A 26,494-nucleotide genomic window follows, 5' to 3' on the forward strand; every position below is an offset into this window, starting at 1 on the left:
ACACACACACACACACACACACGCATAAACATACACACGCACACACACATAAACATACACACGCACACATACACGTACACACACGCGCGCACGCTCATACTCAGTCTAACCCTGACATTAGTCTGACCCACTCATTCTAGGAGGGTGGGCTGTCTAGACGCTATCCTGTCTGTCTAGCTCTGATAAAATACACACACACACACACACACACACACACACACACACGCACGCACACACCTGAGAGACTGCAGACCTGCTCTGGCTGCACAGGGGGAGGTTTAGCTGTGAAGTGGAATATTGAGCCAGCTGTGAATCAGTCGCCTGAACACCGAAGCATTTTTAATTTAAACAGCTCCTTAGCTTTATTGCTGCTCTCCAGTTTCATACCACCAGTATATGTAAAATATGCGTTTTTTATGTTTTTATCTTTTGTATCCTTTTTCATATAATGCAAGAAAAGAGGAGGTGGCTACATTAGTCCTTTTCAGGGGCCAATGTGGGACTTTATTGCTAGCTCAGCATCTTGGCTCATCACATTGGCCTACTGAGAAAGACTGCGATCTTTGGTCAGGTAAAATATGAGAAATACATTTTGCAGCAATGCAAATGCACCCCATGTATAATCCCAGCAAGAAAGTGAAATGCAATATAGGATAACATAAAGAAACATAACTCAAAGACTCATCATGCACCATTATAGTGATCCTTTCATGAAACATCTGGCTCTTTTGGTTCAGAAACATTTCATTATTGCAACACACCAAGGCATTATACAAATCTTCAATGTCAAATGTAGACTTATCAGGCCAAATTGAATTTTTATTTTAATTAACAGATTTACAGGTGTGTGTGTGACACCTCTCAAAATGAAAGCATGGTTTGAGGATGGCTCTTTCCAACATGTTGACACGATTATGGCTGGCACAGTATCAACACATTACACTACATATATCATGCTTGTACCACAAAGCATCTATATCATCTTCTATTTACTGACCATATGAGGGTTTTTTTCACCTCTTGGTTGGATGGCCTTTTCCAGTTTCAGAAATAAAAATCATACAGAAAACAAGAGAGGAACTTGTAACCTGTCCCAGAATCAAACTATCTAAACACAAGGGAGTCTGTATTTTCAATCTCATTTAGTCTCTCTGGTGAGGGATAAATGAGCAGTCCGATTCCCCTGTGCCACATGAGCAAAAGAAGAAAGAGATGAAGAGATAGTAAGACAGAGAGGGGAGAGTGGAGAGCTGTAATTATTTGGTCTCTTTTTGCCCTAAGTCCCCATAGCATGTCTGGCACCTCTCTCTCCCTCTCTGCATCAGACTCTCACTCTCATCCTCCCCCTTTATCAGGCTCTTTTCCCTTTCCTCTCTGTCTGCCTGTCTCGCTGTCTCCATCTCTTTAATGACCCAGCGATACCTGCCTAATGGGTTTTGTTTCTGACACACAATCGCATGCACACAAACACACACTCATACATAAACAGGCCTGTTCTCCGCAGGGTTAAGCAGCACTAAACTAGTTCATTTATTTCCGTGGAGAGGCTGCCTTACTGTAGCTGCAGAGAATGGGGGCAACTAGGCTGATATCTTTTGCCTGCTGTGTCACATGAGGACAGACACACAAGCAAAAACGTTGCTGCTGCAAGGCTGTTACCATCCGTCTAGACCTAACAGTACTGTACATTACCCAAGAGAATAAGAGTGCTGTGGTGGCTGATTTAAAGGTGCGCGTGTGTGCGTACATGTAGAGACTTGTGCACGCTTGTGCATGCACACGACACTGTTCTTTCATACTGTACTTCCCCTTTATATTTGCTTGTCCTTTTTGAGGGAGTGTTGCTCTCTTCTTCTTCTTCCCCTGCCTCCTTCCATCTCTCTGTGGTACTGTGAGTGTGTGTGCCAGCCAGGTTGCTGCCATGGTGCCCCAGCTGCTCCAGGCCTTGTTGATCACGGTACCGTGCCGAAGGGTTGCTATAGCAACGGCAGTGACAGCAGACAGGGCTCTGCGTCCCTGTGCGTGTGTGTGTGTGTGTGTGTGTGTGTGTGTGGTGGGAGGGGGGACAGTTTGGTGGGCAGCAGCCTGTGAACTCAGCAGGCCTTTCCCCGGACAGAACCTCATGAGAAGCTGGAAAACTGAAGGCATCCCCCATTTTTTACTTTCTGGCTGTCTCTGAACTTTTTCATGTATTTTAATGCAATTCTGTGGATGGACTTGAGTTCAGAGGAACAAAAATTAAACATGCTGAGGACCCCTGGGTGGTGATCTCAATAAACAGATTCTGCTTCCAAAAATTAAAATCTGCTTCCATTTGTGGTCTGAATACTATACCATTTTTGTTGGTTAATTTTTTGTTCGTTTGTTTTTGTATATCTCGCATTTACAAATCGCTATTGTCAGTACAACATAATTACACTCATGGTTAGTAATGAACTCAAGGCCATGCTGTTATTAAAGCTTTTATATGAAGTACATTCATCTCACAGCCCCCCTTTCCCATTCACTGAATTATTGTGATTTATATTGCAATTACCTCTTACTTTGAAAAAAAAGTATTTTATAAGACCCATTACACAGTATGTAATCTTAAGGCAGCATATTTTACTAATAGAAATTCTCTACATATATACAGATGAAATGACAACTAATCAAGCTTTTCAAAATCTGAAAATTTATAACAAAATTTAAACAATTCATTCTCAGAAGCTTAACAATTACCATGAAATTATTTTAAATATGATATTTGTCTTTTTTCTGTTATGTTGCCAAAGAGATGAAGCTTTTCTGAATTTTCGTTTTAAAAATCAAACAGTGGAAATTTTCACATCTAAAAAAAATAAAAAATAAAATAAAAACTCTTCCACACTCTTCCATGCAAGGAATGTGAGGATCATAATCACCTTACTTGCCGGCCTGTTGGTCCCTGAAGGCTTTATACAAGTTGGTATCTATGACAGAGACTTTCTCTTCCCTGACAGTCTGCAAAGGTTTCAGACCAAGATGCACTCTCTCTGTAAACTTGCTGTGCCTGTAGGCATATAAACGATGCGTCAGCATTGCCCATGAACCGAAAATGTTTGGCAAGAGCAGCTGGACATGGAGCCATTAATCTCATTTTGTCTCCAGTACAGAGTGAAGCATGCTCACTCACAAGCACACGGAAAGTTCTGCTCACACTTTCAAAAGATGAGGAACAGGACTCATAGGTATTATTCTCTATGTACAAATACTGATGAAACCAGATGTTACTATTTTTTTGAGTAGCAGTGGCATGGTGTACCGTTGCTCTTTCCACTATCCTGCTACAATATTTTCAGGTAACAGTAAGCACCCAACCCCCCACCCCCCACACACATACACAAATTCTGCAAAAGGCCACAAAATGATCCTAACTGGTTGCAGCCTGAGGCCAAGTAAAGGTTGACATCAGCTGATAAATTGGAGTCACCTGTGCATTCATCTATTTCCTATTTACATCTCAACATGCTGATTTAACAAGAAACAAAAGCAGAAGTCTTGACTCTGATGTCCATGTGTTGAACTTTGGCTGTTGCCATCAGAAGCTTCCCATATGATTGGTGGACTTGGGGATTGTTGCACATTCCTCCTGTCCAGCTGTCATGGAGGAATTGCTGCATTGCACTGCTAAGTTCTGTCTTGATGATAGCTGCAGCTAATATTTTTCTGACTGAAATTAAATTCTGGTTGTAGCAAGAAACTAGGATTGATAAAAGTGCAAATAAATGTGTAAGCAAGCAAGCCTTAGGCATTTTATTTTACCTTTTGATTAAAACATGTTATCCAGTATTTAGTACCTTTTGCATCTTGATTAACATTTTATGGAAAAATCCAAGATCTTGCGTGTTTTGTCTCACCAGAGGTGTCATCTCTTGAGAACTTTACCTGGGTAGGCTGCACCTGCGGTTGCAGACTTCAGTTCTGTCCTGATAAGCCTTTTTGCCGCAGTGGTGCCTTGAAATGCTAACTTGTTCTTCAGCGCGTGTTACTGTTTTTGGCTTCAAGGCTACGATTCTCTCCCTCTGATCCAGATTAGCAGGCGGCCAGTACCATCAAATACTAAATTACAGAAACCTTTTTCTGGAAACATGAACTGGCATAATAACTAGCCAGGCCTTGTTCCAATCATCCAACATCAGCTGATTTGTTCAGCACTTAAAAGACTCCATCCAAGTATTTGTGTCTATAGATATTGTAGGACCTTCTGAAGCACATGTTTTCAGACTCTGAGTAGAGTCCCTCCCTTGGACTGAATGGTTGCTCGTCCCTGAATCCATTAGCAATGGCTGCCTTGTGAGTCAATTATTTGAGATGTCTGGATTGTGCTCAAGTAGTTGACTTTAGCTGTCATAGCCTGGTCATCCTTTGACCTTCCAAGAATGCTCAATGTTCAGATGAGATTTAGGAATGCAAATACAGGGACAACAGTGCTACAGCAAGGACTTTCCTCACTTGAACTCCTCATGAAAACCTCCAGGTTGACATAGTTGCCATTTGAAACTAACTGAAGAAGTCAAACATGTTTTGGATGTCAGTGTGAGAGTTGTCGGACAATATTGTCCTCTGCTCAGGGCTCCTGATTTCTGACTCTTTTCAGTGGCAGATCTGCTGAACTGTCTGACCCCTCAATAGCCTCTCCCCCTCACTCTCACAAACATAAAGATTCAAAGGGCATCGTTGGGTCACCGTGTGTTTGCACTCTCTGTCTGCAGTTTACTCTTTTTGTGTGTTTTTTGTTTCAGCTTTGTGTGCATATGTGTGCGTGTGCTCATGTGCATGCATGTTTGTGTTCAGTAATGGAAACACATATGTTGTATCCTGCCATTCCATATCAATCCTGTAATATTGGCTAAGGGCTATTTTGTTAAATGTGATTCTTGATCATGTCAGAAATCTCCAAAAGATGGCCTAAGGCTCAGCTCTAGATACAGATCCTTGTCACAGGTCATCCTGTCTCACTCACTATTCCTATTTCCTGTCACATCTCTACCAATATCTGTCAGAACAAAGTTGACCTTCAGAAAGAATTCAATATTACTGGTCAACATCAAAGAAAAAAATAAAATCCTCTCAAGAAGACACTATGTCCTAAACCATGTTCAAAACCCCACAGAAGATGAAGGTTTTACAACCGGAGGAAACAGTTTGAACACTAGTTGTCTAGTACACAACTTTACCTGGATGTTTCTACCATGTTAACCTATGTCTGCACTCATGTTTAAGGACTTGTAGTAGACCTGGCCCTTCTCCGAACAATCACTTTCACATGATTTAAACAAACTCGATGGCCTCTCTCCTCACCGCAGAATAAAACAACAATGGGATGGCTGGCTTGCAATGCAAATTACTCAGCTTGCTGAAGGAATAAGGGGGCTGCAGACGCCGGAGTGATATTGTTTTGACAAGTGGATTACTGCCGTAATAACATCAGACTGGTGCTGGTAATGCAGACTGCCAGCACACAGTGTTCTCTGGCCACTGCCAGTCTCAGTGTTGTACGCAGTGTTCTGGAGCCTCTGAACTGGGTGGATACTGGGGTTCAGGCAGTACAGGACACTTTTTCTTACTTTAATGTGTCTCTTTCCCTCCTTATACTTCCTTCCTCCCTTCTCTGCCACTCCTCCTTCTTCCTTCCTCCCAAATGTTCCGGGTGGAGGCCTTTAACCACAGTTGGTGTCGTTTCGGCTTGGTTTGACTGTTCCCACTGTGTAGCATCCAATATAACTGTCTGGTCTTTGTGGTATTTGCAGCAGCAGAAGAGAAGAGCAGGGTAAATGATATTCTGGCAGGCACAAAGCAAAAGCCCCGTTCAGTCTGTCCCTGTGACTGCAGCGATGAACACACACACAAGTCCAGACTTGTATTGGCTAAACACTCAAAACTTTCTTTCCAGAACATTACTATTCTTTTTAGGTATGGCACTGTATGTACAATGGTCACATCTCAAATTACAGGGGTGTGTATTTGTGTGTGCAAAGTTATGGCTGTGTGATGCGTGCAGTGTAAAGAGATTTGCAAACACACAGAGTACTTGTCTACACGCGTGCTCTGGTTTATGTGTGTATGCAGATGTAAATGTGTACGAAGGCTACAGTTTTCAAATGCTGCATCAGCACATTCCCCAAGTATTTGTTAGAAAACTATACATGGCAAGAACGAAGTTGTTCTCTTTTCTTTCTTTGTAGGAGTGCACAATTTAGACATGGAGTTTGCTATAGACAAAAAAGTTGTTTCATGTTTTGTTTTGTTTTTTTGTATCCCATGAATCACTATAGGTTGTCAACCTTGATGACAGACTGCAATTTCTAACAAATGCAAAGTGTTGAAAAGAGGTTAAATATCTTGTACTAAAGTCCACATTCTTATTTTTTTCCTATTATAAGTTCAAGAACCTTTTTAATTAAAATCTTCTTTGTCTTGACTAATTTTTTCATTTTTATAGCCAACTGAAACCCATTAGTTGTATTGGCCTCTTAATGTATAAGGTGACTGAAACCCACAAGTTCACAGTTTATTCTATCCTTTCATTAATCATTTCATTTACTTAGTTGCTTGAGACCTTCTTTTGATATACGGGGTGGGAAGTCAGCTTATTAAAGCTCCTAATAATTCATTTCGTTAAGATGCAGTGTTTAGAATTAAAGTGTTGAATGGATTTTTATCTTACAGGTGGATGTAATCCGATCCAAAGGAGAAGTGCATAAGGTTGCCATTGACATACAGGTTATATGGTTTATTGTAGGCCTAGTTTTTCTTGATTTTAAATAACCTTTATTCATCAACATGCCAGCAACAGATGAAGAACTGGGTATGAACAAATATGAACGGAATAACGACAGTACTGGCTGTCAAAACCAGAGTTGTATCGAGAATTATTATACCAAAAAGTATTTTTGATTTCTTATTTGATGTTAAAACCATAGTCAGACATCAGGTATGATCAATAGCATCGGTGAAGAAAAAGAACCAATACGTTCATGCATGTTGGCATTTGCTATAGTGCACCAAATATTTAAGCACAAGCACCATTCACTTTTAGATGTTGCATTTAGGTGGCATATCAAATTACGTATTTGCAAAGGTGAAGCTTACATTATGCTTTGTGCACGAACCGAGTCAGTGCTGTTAAATGTTCATCTAAATGATGTGACCACTGGCAGTCTGAATACTGCTTGGCCTGCATTCACCCTGTTTGGTCAGAGCTCAGATGTCTTAAGTAGGCATTAGTTAGGCGTTTCAGATTGCCTGGGTGAAATATTATACACCTCATAGTGCATGTCTGTCTGTGTGCATGCGTGCACTCATGTGTGTCTCCCTTTCAGACTTCTGAAACTTTTGCTCATAAAATACCCTTTCAGGAATCTGCAATACTCCTGACGTTGTACAATTATTTACAGATTTTGGTAATTTTCCTGATAGCGGTTGTTATACTCAGTCTCTACCAGTCAGAGTGGTATTTTTATTTCTTTGAATCACGGAAACTACCATTCCCTCACTTACTTTTCAGATCCAAATGTGGAAAATTTTAAAATGAAGATTGCAAAAAAAATCCCTCTTTTTGTCTTTTATTTTACAATCAACAGATAGTACTCACTTAATCCCATGTTTCAGTTCATTCTCTTCTCACAGAATCATAACTTCATGTTACTGGTAATGCAAACCAAACATTTCCCTTTGCAGCTGCTTCAAATTAAACAGGTGAAACACTGGGTGGCTGTGTGAAACACGCACAGGAAACATATTTTTGTCATCAAGATGGGTGCTAGCCTTAATTATATTGCAGGCAGTAATAAAAACAAGATGGAACTGCTCAAGTATTAAACCATATACCATTTTACTTCATTTTGAGAATTGTCTTGGGCTGACATCCTATGGTTTAAACCCTAAATAAGAAGACCACCGAAAGAGCACCAGCTCCCTCCCAGTCAACACTGATACAGAGGGGACCTCAGTTGGTGTTCAGAGATTCATATAAGAATATTTGCCTCGAATAAAGATCTCAAATGTTTTCCCTGATATGTGAGAACATGTCTAGGAAATGACCCAAATACAATGTGATGTTGGCTCAAAGCAAAGAAAAAGGTACCCCTAATGTCACCATCTCATAAGAATACATACAGGCCATATGTGATATACCATTACTGCTACACGGGCACAGCATCAGTCCTCAAGAAAACTCGCTGCGAGATGTTTGAGTGAGACATTGTTGAACCCTGCTTCCTTGAGTGTAACTCTGCCCTTTCCCTCGAGCCTTGTTATGTGAATCTGGCTCCCCCAGCCTCGGACACGTTCCACAAAACTACACTTCTTCCCTCTTACGTGTGTTTAATGATGTTACCAGAGGGTCACTTTGCGGACTTTTGCCTGTGCAACTTCTCCCTCTGCACTTTGTTCCCTGCTTCTCATTAGGTGACTCATAATGTGACGAATCACTTAAAGAATCTGTTTTGACTGTCTGTTCAGAGAAATAGGTTCAGTCAGACCATTATTTTTTGGATGATAAAATATGGCACAGAATATGTCATTAAGCTATTTTAAAGGGCCTTTTAAATACATAATTTCTGTTCCAGTGGCACCAACCTACTAAAAATACAATAGCTAATGAAGAGGTTGCGGTCACTTGTTTAACTCTACACCACCTCCTGGCTTCACCATCTCTCCTCTTACAAAGCAAAAGGCCTTTCCTGTTTGTCTGCCAACCGTGTCTCAATTTCTTCGCTTTCTGCTAGTTAAATAACTCTTTTGTTTTACCGGGTTCGTTTTCATTCAGCATACCTTTTTTTTCCCTATTCTTTTCTCAGGAGACCCCTCTCATCTCTTTCGTTGCTGTTGTAAAGCAGCTTAAAGTGTGTTAGTGTTTCAGTTCAGGCTCTACATTAACCCTTCCTAATGCAGTAAAAATCAGTTAAGGGGATCACTGAAGCTGCACTGTGAATAGGCTGGCTCACACTGGACTGGGCCTTATTGTTTTTTGTTTTTTTATTTCTTTTTTACAGCATTTTAGTTTATCAGCGATTGGGCCCCTCTATTATTCCCCCTCAGAGCTCCCAGTGCTGTTTCTGTAACATGAGCTGATCAGGCATAAAAATCTCACTTCCATGCAGTGCTGCTTTCAGGCGCTGGAAGCTAGCTCAGAATTTTCCATGCAGTGCACTACGGAAGGTCAAAGCTAAATGAGATCCTCACTTGCTGCACGTCAACTTATAATTTGGGGTAACCAAATGTATATCAGATAATTGATGGTGGGCCAGATCATTCATTCCATACATAGTCCCGCCCTGTTTCGGGACCAGGTTGTCAAGGCAGAGTGGTCTGGATTGACCGAAGAGCCTCCTACCAGGTGGACATGCCTGAAAGACAGTTCATGGTAGGCACCCCAGAAGCTCCCTATCAGTTGCCTATATCACCTCGAATGACTCCTTTTAACAACAAGGAGGAGTGTCTCAGATCTCCCCCCAAAAGTACTGTGTATTCCTCAAACTCACCCTGAGGCTGATCCTAGCCACTCAGCAGGGGGAACTCTTTCCAGACACTTGTATCCCAAATCCTGTCTTTTCACTCATGACCATATGTGAGAAACAGAACCTAAATGAAATGGGAAATTGACTACTTTGCTTTCTGTGTCAGCTTTTTCTTTGCGACAATAGACCGACAAAGTGCCCCCGCCTCACCTCCTACTCTTCTCTTTGTCCAAGTCTTGTTGTCTAAACCGTCTCTAGTCGCCGCTAATTCTTAAATCAGTAGTTTAGAATGGTCCACCATCATGTGTTATTACGGTCATGTCAGCAGAGGCCGCGGCTGTTCAGCAAGATCATATAATGTTGATTTTAATGGATTCATGGTTTTAGACATGATCTTTCCCATCTTGTAGTTTCATAATGTTAACAGGGCGACATTTTGCTGTGGCCCTCTTTATTTTGACTTTTACTATGCCAGCATGCATGCATACAGATGCCATTAAGGGAGTGAGTAAGTGTGAGTCAGAGGTCAGACTGGGTGCCAAGACCAGACAAGGCCAAGTCTTTTGCTCCAAACAAAACAGCACACCTTTACATCTTACTGCAGATGGAGAGGAGCTGAAGAGAGGACAAAATGATGAAGAAAATAACCCAGTATAAAATGGTTGATAAACAAACTAAGAGAATGTGAGAAATAGTTTATGAGGCAAAGAGAGTCAAATTAACAAATAGGATTAGAAAGGTTCAAAGACATACCGTGGGGGGGCATGAAACAATGAACAAGAGGCTGACGTGACTCCAAGGCAGTGATCATTGTGTCTCCCAGTGGTGACCTGATCCAGGAGGTCATTTCATATCAGCTGTGTGTGTGTGTGTGTGTGTGTGTGTGTGTGTGTGTGTGTGTGTGTGTGTGTGTGTGTGTGTGTGTGTGTGTGTGTGTGTGTGTGTGTGTGTGTGTGTGTGTGTGTGTGTGTGTGTGTGTGTGTGTGTGTGTGTGTGTGTGTGTGTGTGTGTGTGTGTGTGTGGGACAAGTGAGAGTGGGAGAGAGAAAGAGAAAGCGAGATCACTGACTGTTTGTTGCAGACAGAAACATAGCAGCTATTCAGCATCATTACAAAGAAACCACTGTGTGCTGGGACAGACACCACAACCCTCATATTTTTTGACTTGAAGCTTTTCTCTGTCGTATCTTCAGACAGACAGACAGCCAGACACAAACACAATGTAACTATATGTACAGTATGTGTAAGTTTTGAGTTTGCCCTGTGCCACCCCCTGCTGGTGGACTCCCACTAAAGCAGGGAAGAAGCACTTGGCAAGTGAACCTCCTCTGAATGTGGATGTTTAAATCAAGCTAATGATCCATTGTTTGCTGTTTGGATGTGTACTGTTCCTTTGCAAACAGGCTTTTTTAACTGCAGGCATCTGGCCTGTCATAGAAAGCACAGATCACAATAACATAGGCATATACTTCCAGCATCCCAGGTTTCACTCCTTTCACCCTATACCAATCTTGGAAAATAAAAATTCCTACATTGATAGATCAGTTGATATTTTTCATATTGTGCATGAGATTCAAACACAAGCCATAACAGTCCATTTGCTCTGGGTGTCAGTTAAACATGGATCATGAACACTTTTCGCTTACTATATCGCTTCAGTTACTCAAAGGTTTTTTGCTGGTTTTTGCTTTTAGAACACACCCTTTTATCTGGTGGGCGTTATTAATCAAAACAGTCACGATTGTCACATGGTAGTAAGAATGTAGCATATTATTCACAGGTTCATAACACGTTGTTGTGAAAAGACAGTCATCAGAAAGCGCAATTGTTTAGTATGAACATATAATTAATCAATGCTCTAAGAGTAGGAAACACATAAAACCCTGCAAACTAAATTTTTAAAACAAGTTGCAAATAGCTCAGTCGTATTTTTACTTTTCCTCCTTTTGCGCAGTGATTGTTCCCTAGGATGTGCTGTATATTGTGGCTAGCAGAAGATATAATCCCCCACAAAACTGAGTAATTAATCCTCTATAGACGGAATCACAGCATTTCTTTGCGTGGTGAAAGCCGCCACATTTAGCTGTTGGCTCAGCTGCTGTGAAACTGTTTTCCTTACCAGCATTTCTAAATTCCTGAGCAATATATGGTGACGCATTGTACTCGTGGTCCAGTGATAGCTTTACTGTGTTTCACATATTTAAGACTCAACTTAGTCACTTCCAGTTTCTACATAGTGCTTTCAGACATCTCTGCGCATTAACTTTAGCCAACAGTAAAACATTTTGAGTCATGTCATGCCAGAGACAAAACACAAAAATTGCGGCCCCTTGTAAACCAAAAAAAACATCAGCATTTCACAGTCTCAGCCTGCAGAGAATGGAAATTTAACATAATGATCTCCAAAAAATTGTTCCCTTTTTCTGTTTAAAAACTTGAGTGTTCCTCCACTTTGATAAACTTTTGGTTTGTGGTTGCTTATTTCTAAGGATTATGAGTCGAAATATCCAGGAATCACTTCCTTGTAAAGAGACACTTCGACGAGGAGGTTGTTGATGAAAGCTTTTGATGCTGTATGATCTTTGTCAGAGGTTTGCCATGTTTTCATAGCTATAAAGGCAAACAACTTACACTACCTGTCCACTATTGGATAATAGAAAAAACATAAACCAAAAGAAAAGGTTGTTATTTCCCAAGGTCTTTTCTACAGTGTAGTGTGAAAACTGTCTAAAACCTTTTCACTATATTTTGAATCCAATCCAGTGTTTTCACTCTAACTCTAACCCTTGCAATTGTCTGGAAGAGTTCAGAAGTAATGCTCGGAATGTTTGAAATATGCAATTAGCTATTCATTTCACAGTGAAAGTGGATTTAGAAGCGCAGCGCTCTTAAATACCTGTTTTTCTAATCTTATTCTTTCCTTCTGTGTCTTTGGTGCAGCTGAACTGGAGTTTGTTCAGATTGTCATCATCATTGTGGTGATGACAGTGATGGTGGTGGTGATCATCTGCCTCCTTAACCATTACAAGCTCTCCACCTGGTCCTTCATCACAAGGCAGAGCCAGGCCCGCAGGCACGACCATGCCCTGCAGCAGGTCAGGATCTCTATGTGTGTGTGTTTGTCTATTCGTCTGAATGTCTGAGTGACAGACAAAAGGATACTGTTTGTGTCCGCTTGTATTTAGCTGTGCCAAAAACATTTTAGCCTCAGCTGGCAGGGAGGAAACCCTGCATGTGTGTCTGTCTCCTCAACTGTTGTCACTGGGTTTTCCTTGTGTAGCCATGATCATACATTTCTCCATTTCTGAAGCAGAACAAACACAGCTTAACAATTTGTTACCAGTAAAGTCACATAGTACTAAAAGAATCTTTTTTTTTTTTTTTTTATCCTGCTCAGAGTTTTTGTCCCAGTTTCATTGAGGTAACAGCTTCACTTCAGTCTGTTAGGTGAATATGCTAAATTGGTTTCTTCAGAGCCAAACTGACATTGCAGGCCTTGATGTTTAATTCACCACAGTGCTGTCTAGACTGCAACAGCTCTGCTAACCCGCCCACCCCTCGTCACACACATACACACACACACACACACACACACACACACACACACACACACACACACACACACACACACACACACACCACACTACTGACTGAAAGATGTACAGAATAGTATGCGTGCAGGGGATTACTGAAAAATCCAAAATGGTCAAACCACAGGCCAGTAATATAATCATCCCTTAGAACATTATCCGAAAAAAACAGGTAAGCGGCACCACACCTGCTCTTTGAAATCACACCTCCAACCCCCTGCCTCAAACCCTCCATCCAAAACAAGATAAAAGCAGTCACTTGGCAGAAGGAAAAAAAATGCTGTAAATTAAATATAGTCAGAGGAAAAAAACACCGTTTAGAAAAATGTCCATTAGCTTTTGCTTCCTATCAGAGACAGGACCATGTTAGGACTTTGTCTCACGCTGCGCTGTCTAAGAAAAGATCCTAGAGTCAGATGCAGGCGAAGAAGGAATTGCAGGTATTTGAAAGTTAACTTTCTTCACAGTGGCTTCCATCCTGCTTATTTTAATACTTGGATATATCTCCTTTTTAGGGTCCTTGTTCCCGTACATATTTTAGGTTTGAAACCATCAAGCATTTTTTAGCATCTTTCATCTATTGTGTGCTCATTAGATTGTTAGATTTGTAGTTTCCTCCCTCTCTTTTTCCTTTTTTGTTTGGAAGAACAATTGCTTGTGGCATCTTAATGGCCTCTCATGACTGCACATCAAAAACTTCTCAAGATTCAGTGAACAACAAAGCAGCAAGAAAATAACTGTTGATTTTTAAAAGCAGCTGTGAACCTGTCACATGAATTTACTACTGTATTTTACATTTTAATCATGAAAAGATAAGGAATTGCCATGTAAGTGCATCAAAAAAAAAACGGAGCTCAAGGAACTTACTTCTAATAATACAAGACAATGATGATCCCTTCAGAAGGGTGTATAATAATGTTCAAATCACCTGGGGAAGCTTTAATCCTCTGCCTGCTTCTTTATTGCCTTGCTTTTATTTCTCCCGTTGTATAGGATGGGTGTCTGTGGCCTTCCGACAGCAGCTCTCGACAAGGAGCCTCAGAGGTAAGACCCCCAACACACCATCCGTCCGCCCTGCATCACAACCACCAAGCCACCTCCTCCGCCCGCGTAACAACACACTATCATGAGGCAAGATATTTCATCTTTACAGGGATGATGACTCTTAAAACTGAAGCAGATGTCACTGCTCTTGTACCTTGACAGGTGTACATCCTGTTGCGACGTGTCTATAAAAATGTATCCATTGTTGTAAACAGTGGATTAGTACGTACCAGTATAATTAAGTGGTACAAAATAACAACTTGTTTTTATCAAAATAGTGTTTGTCCGTCTCGTGGTTTCAGATTGGTGTAAAACAAACTTGTGGACAACATAGTGCTGCAGGTCTATCCGAGAGGCTGTGTTAATAGGAATGTACACAAAGATGGAAGTCACATTAACCTAATCAGCGACCCATTTCCTGTCTCGCGGCAAGATTATCTATTTCCTTGTTATTGTGCCTTTTCTCCGGGTACTCGCCCTTTTCTAATTGCTCTGTGGGCACAGGGATGTTGGCGGGCACAGCATTTTAGAAACCACTGCTTTTGGCCACTTGTAAATATTTGATCATCCAGGAATTGAGGCTTGTAAGTCGCACCAGGCCCTGCTTGACAGTACTCTCCAAATAGTCAAATCTGGCACCTTCTTTCATTACTGAACTGTCAACAAATGCCAGTCTCCTGATTGTGGCCAGTGATCTGTTTGCTTCTTGGCAACCGACCAGATGGCGATGCTTTCAGAGTTTCAATGGGACAAGATGCATGGGGAGAAATACAAAAAATTCAAGCCAAATTGTAAAGAAATGCACCGCTAATCACATCATAAGTTGCAAAGACAAGTCTGTCGAATCCGTGGGAATAGACTGGCTGGGGGGAGCCGTGGTTTCATTTTGGCTCAAACAGATGCCCATATCTATGCCAATGCACCAAATTGGGTCTGATTTGGAGGATCTTGGCAGCAAAAAAAAAAAAAAAACCTTCATGTGTAAACAAAACTAAAGAAAAAAAAAAAAAGAGTACAAAGAGACATTACAGGCAGATGGAGAGAGGAAGAAAAGGCTAGACGGCAGGTGAAGGAAACGAGAGAAAGCGAGGGGCGAGAGGATGAAGGGAGATAGAAACGGTGTCGGCACTGAAGCCCCCCGACGACCTGGGAAGAGGAAAAGACCACAGAGAGACAAACACATAGGGAGATGCAGCCAGGCAGTGTGGGTGGCTGATAGATGCAGAGGAGAAGTTGGTGCAGGGTGGTGCATGCACTCACACACGCACGCGCGTGTCTGTGTGGCAGGGGGTGGATGGTTTTCGGTGCGTCATTAATCAGCAGCACCTCCCCTGACACTGTCTAGACAGCCGTCTGAGAGCTGCCCTGCTCTGCTACGCTCTGCTCCCTCCATCAGCTACACACCTTTCTCTCGCCTCCGTCCATCCATCTAGATCTATTGATCTGTCTGACTCCACACCTCCTTTTCTCTCGCTTCCATTTCCTTTCCTTTCCCCCTTTTTTCCTCCCCCTCTTTATTACTATGGCACTTTTATTCTTCTCTCCTTTCGCCTTTCCCTTATCAGCAGCTTTTTCTTTCTATCCTCTCAGTTCCGCTCCTCTCTCTCTTTCTCGCATTTCAATTGCCCTGATCCTCCACCATTGTTGTTCTTTCCCTCCAGTCTGCCTTGTCAGCGGGGGCTGACTATTAAAGTCACAGTGGCTAATTGAAAAGAGTTTTCTTTTGAAAATGACTCTCTGCAGAATTGTGTTGAATTGGAAAGAGATGTGAGAAATGGAGAAAAAAAAGGCGGGGGGGGGGTAGAGCTAATTGAGGTGAAGCCTTCAGACAAATGTGGAATGACCAGACCAATGTGTAGAGCGTTCTTGTTGGATGTTGGAGATCTTTTCTTCCGTCCGTTGTAATTACACTATAATGGCTTTAAAAACTAATTGCCGACTTATGGGGACCCTGCGATGGTGGGAATCACCATTCATTCCAATGGAGCAAGGACTTAAACGGTAATCATCTTCAGCCTTAGTGCTTTTCGGTGTTGACGTCTGATATATGGTGTTATATCTGTTGTTGTTTGTTACTACAACCCTATTTTTAGTGGCTACATTGCTTGCTTACGTGCGCCCCTCTCTGTTTGCTTTGTACACATGTAAGATGGATAGAATCCAAGAAATAAAAGGAAATGAGAAAATATCCAACCGAATTCACTTCGATTTTTCTGCTCTTAGAAATATAAACTTGTTTGGGGGAGAAAACCGAGGTTTCTACACTCATGACTAAATTTCCTAAGTTTCACCAGTTTGGATTTGAGTCGGTGATGCTTTTCCCGCAAACCACACGTTTGTATTAGGACAAATATTTAGCTTTATTTTTCATACTTTTCTTCATGTTAGACAGTCTTACTTCATTGTCTTAATTAATGGTCAATCTTAACATTTTCAAAATTAAACTCTGCACTTTATTAAAGTATGACAGACCCAGAATATATTTTATATTTTAGCTTGAAAACCTGAAATGAAATGGCCAAGTAGCCAAATTAGCGGGGAACGCAGAGAAGTGCAGTGCATCATGGGAAGTCCCCAGTCACACAAGGTCTCGCAGAATCATTTGGAGATGGTGTAAGAAATGTACCGTAATTTCCGGACGATAAGCCGTAACTTTTTTCACTTAAACAATGATGCGGCTAATATATTGATATTTTTTTTTGCGGCGGGGGGGGGGGGGGGTAACAAGCTTCACGGCGTTAAAACATTTATCCCCGTCACAATAGACCGATGAAATGACTGGGGAATTCTGAGTCCGTTCAACTCCGACAACGAAGAAGACGACTTCGATGTTTTTAGTTCGCAGGAGGAAGCCCAAGATTGCGATCAGCTAGCCAGTGTGGCTTATATTTAGGTGCACACAATAGTCCAGAACTTATGGTATTCTCAACATGATTAACAAAAAAAAAAAAAAACCTGCCTTCTGGTTCCAAGCTGTCAGGAGGTTCAACCTATCTGACAGCCTAAAGCCCTCATTTTCAGAAACACAATGTATTTGCCATATCGTGACTTAAATACCCTAAATGTATTTTTTTTATGCATCACCTGACATATAGCACTGTCATGTGCTTTTTCTTGTCTTTTACCCCCTCTCTCCCCAAATTCTCAGGTGTTGTACGCTCCCCAGGCCAGGGATCGCTTCACTGCTCCTACCTTCATGCAGCGCGACCGTTTTAGCCGCTTCCAGCCCACCTACCCATACCTGCAGCACCAGATCGACTTGCCACCCACCATCTCGCTGTCAGATGGTGAGGAGCCCCCGCCGTACCAGGGCCCCTGCACCCTGCAGCTTCGTGACCCCGAGCAGCAGATGGAGCTCAACCGGGAATCGGTGCGGGCGCCGCCCAACCGGACCATCTATGACAGTGACTTGATTGACATGGGGGGAGGCGGGAGCCTCGGGGGTATGGGGGGCGGGGGAGGCTTTGGTGGTTGTGGTCCAAGACCACCAAGCAGTAACTCGGGCATCAGTGCCGCCAACTCCAGCAGCCACGGGCGCATGGAGGGCCCCCCGCCAGCTTACAGTGAGGTGATGGGCCACTACCCCGGCTCGACGTTCTTTCTACACCAGCACAGCAATAACCAGAGGGTGGGGGGCGCAGGGGGACCGGGGAGCAGGACGATCCAGCAGCAGAGCCAATCAGAAAGCACAATAGTACCTGCCAAGGCCAAGGATGGCCAACTGGAGGACCTGGTGTGAAGAGAGGTGCAGGAGGGCCTCCAGCCCGGACCGGACAGTCTTTTCTTAAGCCAACTTTCCTCCGATCACTGTCAAACAGTGGTCTCTCCCTCTCTCTTTCTCTCTCGTGTCCTCCCCACACTCCCATGCACAAGAATATCAACTCTAGCTACAACTTAACAAGGAAAGATAGGAACCACAATTTGATTTACTTTGTTTCCTGTCTCTTCCCAATGTTCAATGGCAATCACCGCTGCAGCAGGACAGATGCACTGTTCTTTGTCTCTTCAGTCGGAGAGAGACACTCTGCTAGCACAGATAGCACCGCCGACTTCTCCGTCTCCCTCCTCCCCCTCGGGTGGCTCCTCCATCCCCGGGAACTAAGGATGTTCTTTTCTCTTTTAATTTCATCTTTTTTTCAGACCGGGATCTGTGCACAAAGCGAGGACTGAGAATCCAGGACTTCTACACAGAACACATCAAAACAAGAGACTCACACACCCCAAAATCTTAGTGCCAAGGTTCACGAGGAAGAAAAACAAGGGGGGAGGAACAATAGACGAACATTCAAAACACAAAAAAGAGAAGTTATCTAAAAGTTGCACTATCTTTTTGTTGTAAAAGAGAAGAGGGAAATGATGCTATGTGATAATGATATGTTTGTTTTGTTCTCCGTTTCATGAATGGACTGAGTGACTGAACTTTGGCTCCGAAGTTGTTTCAACTGGAGCAAAAAAACAACAAAACAAGAAAAAAAAGTAACAAACAAAACAAAACAAAACAAAAAAAAAAAAAAAAAAACAGAAGTATTATAAGCTTATGTCCTTCCTTTTTTGAAACCGCAAGAGATACCCAGCCTACAGCATCCCTGTCTGCTTTCACCACAGGCACAATAAGACTTAGTAAGAGAATGACCTTGTACTGCTTCACGTCTGTGTGCACTTCAAGCTAGTGAGAAGAAATCTGCCTTTTGCTCGGCAGCTGGGTGGACACACTGTTTCCTACTTCCTCTGGCGGGGGGCACTGCAAATGCTCCCAGTCAGAACCGCTTTGAGCAATCTGGTGCGAGGAGCTCTTAGGAAATCTGGCCAGCTGGGAAACCAAGTCAACCACGAAGAAGCTAAACTCCATGACAACATATCGAAGCGTCCATCCAGCTGCCCGCTCACAGCAGGTTCTCCTCGTCCCAACCCTCTCTTTACATCCGGGCACCTGACACTTCCCCTTCCCGTTACCCCGCCCCACCCCTGCACATCCCCACCCTTCCACTGCTCTCTCACAGTGCATTCTGCCAACCGCCACTCTGAACTCCGCCATAATAATTTTGAGAACAACAGTAATCCCAAACAAAACAAAAAAGCTTGGCTCCCTCCAAAGCCACACACACACACACACACACACACAAAGATGACACAAAGTGAAGATTCTTGTCTGCATCATGTTTTTAAAGAAAACCGTCTGTGGTCAAAAAGTCTAAGGGCTATGGGACAGTCCTTTTTTTTGTAAAAGGAAAATGAACAAAAAAAAAAAAAAAAACCCTTTTTAAAAAATTTAGCCTTTTTTCTCTGCTCATTGTTGCCTTCGCCTCTGCTCTTGTACTTTCTCTGTCTCTGTATCTCGTTTGCATTCGACGCTCGTGCCCTCCCATCAGCTCTGCAACCCCCCAAAAACAGTGTCTTCGTTGAACACCGTTCATCACGTCTCCTTCCATTTCTGTGCAGAAAAAGTGCGTCAAATAATGCAGAGTCCGCCAAGCCCTTTAAAGTGCAGAACCAGAGCAGAGCCCTGTGTTGGTGCAGCCCTCTCCTCCTTGTGCGTGCATCTCTGTGCGTGTGTACACAAGGGCACGTATGTGTATGCATGTGCGTGTTTGTCTGAGTGTCTGTGTTTGTTAGTTAGAACTTTTAAAAACACAGAAAAGCACTTAATTCTCCCACAGAGGTGTGTATGCGTGTTGGTGATTTAGTCATTGACTGCTTGACCAGTTTAGAGATTCAAGGACATATTAGGCGCTGTCCCTATTAGAGCCCTTACATCGGCTTTCACCGGTTTTCTTAGTGTCCCTTCCACAACGACAAACATGCATGATGGCTGTAAGTGCGATTGAGAATCGGACACGTAGGAAAAAGCCGGGCGGACACTCGCCACGTCACGCATCACCGTTCAGCCCAGCTCGTCCAGCCTGTCGTCACTCAAGTATCCCAGTCTTGGCTTCATAGCCTGTGTTTTCCGATGGTCGTCTTTCCTTTAGCAAGTGAGGACGTTCTCAGATGATGACTTGCAAATTATATGCTAAAACGAGTCCCTTCAATTTTTTATCGGCGTCCACATATTCGACATACCTGTCGTCATCCCCCCCCCCCCCCCCAAAAAAAAAAAAAACACAAATCCCATCATTGTGGTTTTCAGTCCTTCCTATCCTACCCTTAATCTAATTGGCTGGAATTGATTTCCCCTCGAGGGCCTGTCAAATCCTGCTTTGACCAACGCAGTTTCGTGGTGCAAAACATCACAAAACAAACAAAAAAAAAAGATTGACACTAGGTTGTACTTTGGACAAAACTCCCAGCAACCCAATTGTGGAACCCATGTGTACATACCTTTTTTATCTGTCAGTCAAAACATGAGCTTGTAAGGAGGATTATCAGCTGCGGGCTCTATTGCTAGCAGGTCATACTGTTGTCTGACCTGCAGGGCGGTGGCCTAGTGTTTCCACTTGACTTATCATTGACCAGGTGTGACCTCCACCCCAGAATCCTTCTCCACCCATGGCTGCGAAGTTCCAAACACCCAATCCGATCCCGCGTTACCTTATACTGTTCTGCTTTTAGAGAACCGTCTGCCATTTACCGCACATACCCGCAAATCAGAAACACTGAGGGTTTTTTGTCTGGGAAGTATTTCGCACTCACGTTCCGATGACAGCTGTTAAGAGGCAGCGCTGGAAAGGTTTTCGAAGACGTAGGAGTTCGGAAGCTTACCGTTCAGTGGACGAAAAGGCGCCGGTCTCGACCGGCTGAGAGGACAGGGGGTGGCGGGGGCTCGTGTTGATGGTCAATTTGACACTCTGCCTTCTTTTTCTGTTAGCATCAGTCCGTGTTTGAATGTATGCGTGTCGTCAGGGGTGTGTGTTTGGTGTGTCCATCTGGCTCTGCTGTCGCGCACACGTATGTGAGCGTCACTACATCGCTGCTACTATTGCTGTTGCTGCTACTGCTACTATTATTGCTACTGCTGCTTCTTGTCCCCTCCATTCCCTCCCTCCCCCGCCCGCAACTCATCCCTCATCCAGAACTCCAAGAGATCTGACCCTCTGCAGTCAAACGTCCCGGTATTGAGACGAAACAAACAAAAAAAGAAATTGTTCTTTTCTTCATTTGAGGAGAGTAAGAGCCTCACCTGGTCTTCAAACAGCATCCTTCTCGTTGAGCCACCAAGATTGTCCCGACACTTCGGCCTTTGACTGTGAGAAGCTGCTTACGAAAACCCACGTCTCCTTCCTCTCTCTCTTCCTCCTCTTCTCCCATTTTTTTTTTTCTTTCTGCTTGTTCTGTCTGTGCAGTCATAGCTTGTAAATGGAGGATATAAAGATGAATTTTATGTTTTCTACAAGGAGGTTTGCATGTTACTATTATGTGAGTTTAAAAGAAAAAAAAAGGAAAAAAAAAAAAGGTGCCTAATGTTCATGTTTGAGCAGACTACACCTCTGTCCCCTTGCTGCTTGGAGCCCGTACACGGCTGTTGCCCCGGGGCAGTCCCCTGTCCGGCACGATGGACGAGTCACGTGACAGAGGCGGCCAAGTTTGCTGAAAGTTCAGGGGAGTCCACGCGCTCCCGGTCTATTTTCAATCTTTTTTTTTTTTTTTTTTTTCTTTAACCGGTTGAACCGGACCTCCGATGAAGTGGGCACAAGCCACGTCCAGTCCATTGAACGTTTCCAGGCCCAACACCACCACCCTCCGCGTCAGCAAAATCGCGGCTGCTCCAACTCAAACCACCTGTAGCTTCGAGTTTCAGGGCACGGCGGCGTCCCCACACCCCACTTCCTCCAACCCCCAGGTGCGACCGGGCAGGCCCGCCGCTCCCATCATGCCCGACTAGCGCTACGGGCGCCGCAGCTAAAGCCGCTCCAAGCCGCAGCGGGACACGCGTGTGGAGCAGACATAGGAACCCACTTGCACTCAAAAAGCTCCCACCTTCGTTGTGCCTCACTTCCAACGGTGCTTTTTTCAGTAGTCTGTCTTTCTTTACGTTTGTTTGTAAGGTGCTGTATATAACTTGAATATATTATGCACATATCCTACCCAATGGGTAGAACCCACAAAAAATGTTGTGAATAATGTAATATAATGTATAGATGATATAAGAATTTTAAGAAGGCAGCATCAAATTTGTAAAGGCCTACAGTTAAAAAAAACGTGCTTTGTCTTTTTTTAATAAGAAATCCTGGTTTGCAAAGTATGCTTAGAAATATGGTTGCAACACAAATAATTACTACTTATGATATTTTGCTATAAACAATAGTCTGTTATGATGCGGATGAGATAACCACCGGATCAAGGAAGTTGTCGAGAGAAGATGTTATTCACTTTATTGGGTTTCTAGTCCGAGAACAAGGTTTTTCCAGGTCGCCATCCCCCCTCCCCCCCGGCTGGTGGTTTCTTTTGAGCCGCCGTTAACTAACAAGTGTATAGCTCGATAGAAAAAGAAAAAGGTATATCACCAGTCAGCCGTATCTGCCTCAACCGGGCCTCCCGGCTGGACTTAACCCATGTAAATTGTCAAATGAACAAAAAGGCGAGGCTGAGAGATGCCAGCACTTCCTAAACACGGGAGAAAATGTGTCCGTACTCATCCACAACACCGACGCATTATTTTATTTTAGCTGTAGGTTTGTATATCTGCCAAAGTAAGAGGAAAAAAAAAAAAAAAAAACTGTTGAGCACACTCAGCGCCGCCGCCGCCGCAGACCCAGCTGGAAGCTCAGCTCTGCTTCAAGCATTTTAGCTCTAACACACACGCAAGGGGTCACGGACCTTTGAGGTCAGGATTGTTGAAACAGGAAATACCATCAAAGGATTTACTTTTTGTTCTTTTATATTCTAAGTTACACTAGCCTGAAAGGAGTGGTAAAATGGTAATAAACCTGTCATTAGTTTCCTCTTTATATTATGACTTTTTTGTTTTTTAATTTTCTACTTTACAATGTTAAAAGTGGCACAGTATATCAAAACAAGTCTTGTTTAATCATTTATTTACAGTATGTACTTTAGAAGAAAGAAAAGAAAAGAAACTCCTGTACAATAAAACGCAGAGCATGTTCATTCTTATCTATAGACGATGTACATAGCAATGCGCCATTTTCTCTTCAAAGCACCAAATAAGTGGCAGTTGTGTAGTTTTTAATTTGGATTGTATTTCTGGGTGGAGTGCTCCTCAGCTCTCCTCGTTCTTAAGACTTTTTTAAAATATTTTTTATTTTATTTTTTTTGTTTTTGTTTCCTGCACTAGCTTGAAGAACTAACTTGGCTCAGACTGATTTTTTTTTTTTTTTTTTTTTTTTTTTTTTTTTTATCATTACTATTATTACTATTATTATTTTCCTTGTTCCTGCAGCGCGCTCCCCCTTCTCCACTCATCACAGGTCTATACTGACACGTGCTGACAACAAGTAGCTGTTTTTAATCGTTCCGGGTTTTAACAATAACGACAAGAACATCTCAACATCCTGGTATTCTCTTGTCTTGACAGTTACCATAGGACTACTTCCATCATGGGTTTTGTAACATTGGTTTGCTTTATTTTACAAAACAATTCCTGCTCACCACCCTACAACCCCCTCACCTCCTCCCCCTCTGTGCTGAAATCTAGATATATATATATATGTGTGTGTGTGTGTGTGTGTGTATGTATGTGCGTGTGTGTGTATATACATATATGTATATACATATATGTATGTATGTGTGTGTATATATATATATATATACACATAAATGTGTGTATGTGTATATATGTATATGTATGTATATATGTGTATATATATATATATATGTATGTATATATATATATGTGTATATATATGTGTGTGTGCGTGCGTGTGTGTGTGTGTATATACATATATATATCTCGAAACGCAGAGGTAAAATTGTTGTGTATTTTTGCCTCTTTTTATTTAAGCAATTGTGATGTAATAGGTTTTAGGCCTAAGGTCTGTTATTGCAATACTTTTACAAAAAAGATGAAAAAAAAATCAAAAAATGTTGCTCTAAGTGCTGTTGTAGTCAAAAGATTTTATGCTTGTACTTGCGCTGTAGTCAAACTACAGCGTGACGAATAAAACTTTAAAAGTGATTACGCACTTTTTCTCCAGGTACTTTGTTTTTTTCTTCTTTTATCCAGGTTCAGGTTCAGGTTCCACAGACGGTGATGGGATTCTGATCACACTATTGGTTCCACTCTGCTGCGAATACCTTCCAGATGCCGCAAAATAACACTTTCAGAGTACATAAGTAACTTTTTAACCTTATTTTTAATTTTCTCCCTGAGGACTGTCAACTCAAAATTGGATTGGATTCCACAATGTGTTTGACAAAGTCCCATACTTTCCTGTTTTCTCCTGGATGTAATATGAAAACATTTCTTTCAAGTGTTGTGTTTTCCTTTTGTTCGAAACACAGGAAGTTTTGTTTTTCTATTGGTCTAAGGTAATGTTTTCTTAAGTTAAAATCGGAAAAAAAAAGGGTGGTACTAATGTTTCTTCTTTCAGGCCAATCAAGTCGGGCTAGATTTCCTGACTTGCAGTTTAAATCCGTTATGTTCCAGTTAACATTTATTTGCATTGTTACGACTTACTTCCAGTAATAATGTGTTCATGAGTATCTTCTCGGATTCTCTGATGGAAGATTAAAGATTTAGAACAGAAAAAAAAAACGAATTAATGATGACAACGCGAAATAGAAAACTAAGCACAGTCATGATCGATGCAAAGTGTAAATTGCAAACGCACTGTTGTTGGTAAAAAAAAAAAAATTAAAATGTAAGTGCGCACACTGGTGAGGCCAGCCATGTCGTCTGGTTCGGAAACAGTGGCATTGAGGAAAAGACATGAAGCAGAGATGAAGATATTGAGGTTCTTTTTGGGAGTGACATGGACAAATAGGATCACGAATGTGTCCATCAGAGGGACATTACATTACATTGCATTTGGCAGACGCTTTTATCCAAAGCGACTTACAATAGAGGACATAGGGACTGCAAATACACGATGCACAGGAAATATATAGAACAGTAAGCTTGGGTTAGTGAGGGTTTTTTTTTTTTTTTTTTTTAATGGACAGAGACACACAAACGTACACACACACTGCATAGCCTAACTTGCTGCCAACCTGATCTGGGGCATCAGCGCCATAAAAAGTCCTGAAAGAGAAACGTTTTTACCTGTTTCTTGAAGGTTGAGAGAGATGATGCTAGTCTTGTTGCTTCTGGGAGTTTGTTCCACCACTGAGGTAGTAGAACTGAGGGTGGATGTTTTGGAGAGAAGGTCCGACTGAGGTTTGATGGAGGAAGATGATTGGCTGTGTGAACCCCTGACAATAATTGTAAGAACGGCCTCACCGTTTCTATCGAAACCACTTCATTCACGCGCTTTGTGTCTCAGCCCTGTTTGCTCTGACCAGCTAAAGACACTGAGGAGGCTCTGGTCCTCGCAGCCGCCGCGGCCCATCATGCATCAGGACTCCGGCACGGACTTGTCTGGCAGCTCAGCCGCCAAGCTGCCTCGGCACTTCGCTCCTCTCTCCCGAGTTAGATGAAGTTCATTCACGCCACAAATTTGCTGATTCCGCTGCAGCGCGGCGAAGGTCTTTCCTAGGTCACATTAAAAAACCCGGTTCTTCCTCGCCCGGTGTTTTGTTTTAACGGTATTGGCAGAGATCCTCGGATGCCGGGAGCGACCGGCTCTCTCGGCCCTGCCGGCTAATGAAATGCATAAAACATACATTTATGTATATTTTTCAGAAGCTTATTTATAGGCAGCTCCCATCTGGCAAGTTGTCAACATCCACAGGAGTGAAAGAAAGTTAATGTTTGAAAGCACTTAGTCTCACAAATGCGGGAGGAGGAGGTGCGGTGGGCGCCGGCCCCACCTCCTGTCCTCTCTTTAACCTTCCGCGGCAGAAATGCTGCATACTTTAAACATTTCCTCCTCAGCTCTGACTCGGGGCAGAGGATAAGTGTATTTCCTATCACAACCCGGTGCTCACAACATATTTGGAGGCCCCGAGGAGCCCGGATGCCAGCGGCGTGGCTCCTCTGTAAGGGAAAAATCTTGTTTGCGTCCTGAAATATTGGTTGCGCTTTCTACATTTTTTTTTTTTTTTTTTGCTGCCCTTTGAAAGGGCCAAGTAGTGACAGTGAAAAACCTCAGCGGGGGGGGAAAGCCGCTGCGTCCCCAGCTTTTCCGCCGAGGTGAACTTTGACTATCTTATAGCAGCTGGATTGTCACGTCTAAAAGAGGATCTCTGTCACACAGGTAACCTTTAGGGGGTCAGATAACAAAGTATTAATAGATTAGAAGTCTGCTGAGCCAGCAAGGCATGATGGGTAAATGCATGATGGTATTATGAACTATCATGCAGGAGAGTGGGACTCAGAAGTTCACAT

The 26,494-nt window shown here is 42.6% G+C and overlaps 1 protein-coding gene across 2 annotated transcripts in view; it reads left to right on the top strand.

The window, feature by feature from the left end:
* LOC147229381 (low-density lipoprotein receptor class A domain-containing protein 4-like) overlaps positions 1-24,184 on the top strand; it is a 209,877-nt gene extending 185,693 nt beyond the window's left edge. For both annotated transcript variants that reach the window (XM_086154824.1, XM_086154825.1), the window contains 3 exons: positions 12,422-12,576; positions 14,065-14,115; positions 17,264-24,184. In XM_086154824.1, the coding sequence (XP_086010950.1) occupies positions 12,422-12,576; positions 14,065-14,115; positions 17,264-17,854 (797 nt within the window). In that variant the 3' untranslated portion in view covers positions 17,855-24,184. The remainder of the gene's footprint in view (positions 1-12,421; positions 12,577-14,064; positions 14,116-17,263) is intronic.
* The last annotated feature ends 2,310 nt before the right edge of the window (positions 24,185-26,494 follow it).

This window comes from Fistularia commersonii, chromosome 11 (genome assembly GCF_037954325.1).
Source record: "Fistularia commersonii isolate RoL2024-O1a breed Wild chromosome 11, RoL_Fcom_v1.0, whole genome shotgun sequence".
Taxonomy (NCBI): domain Eukaryota; kingdom Metazoa; phylum Chordata; class Actinopteri; order Syngnathiformes; family Fistulariidae; genus Fistularia; species Fistularia commersonii.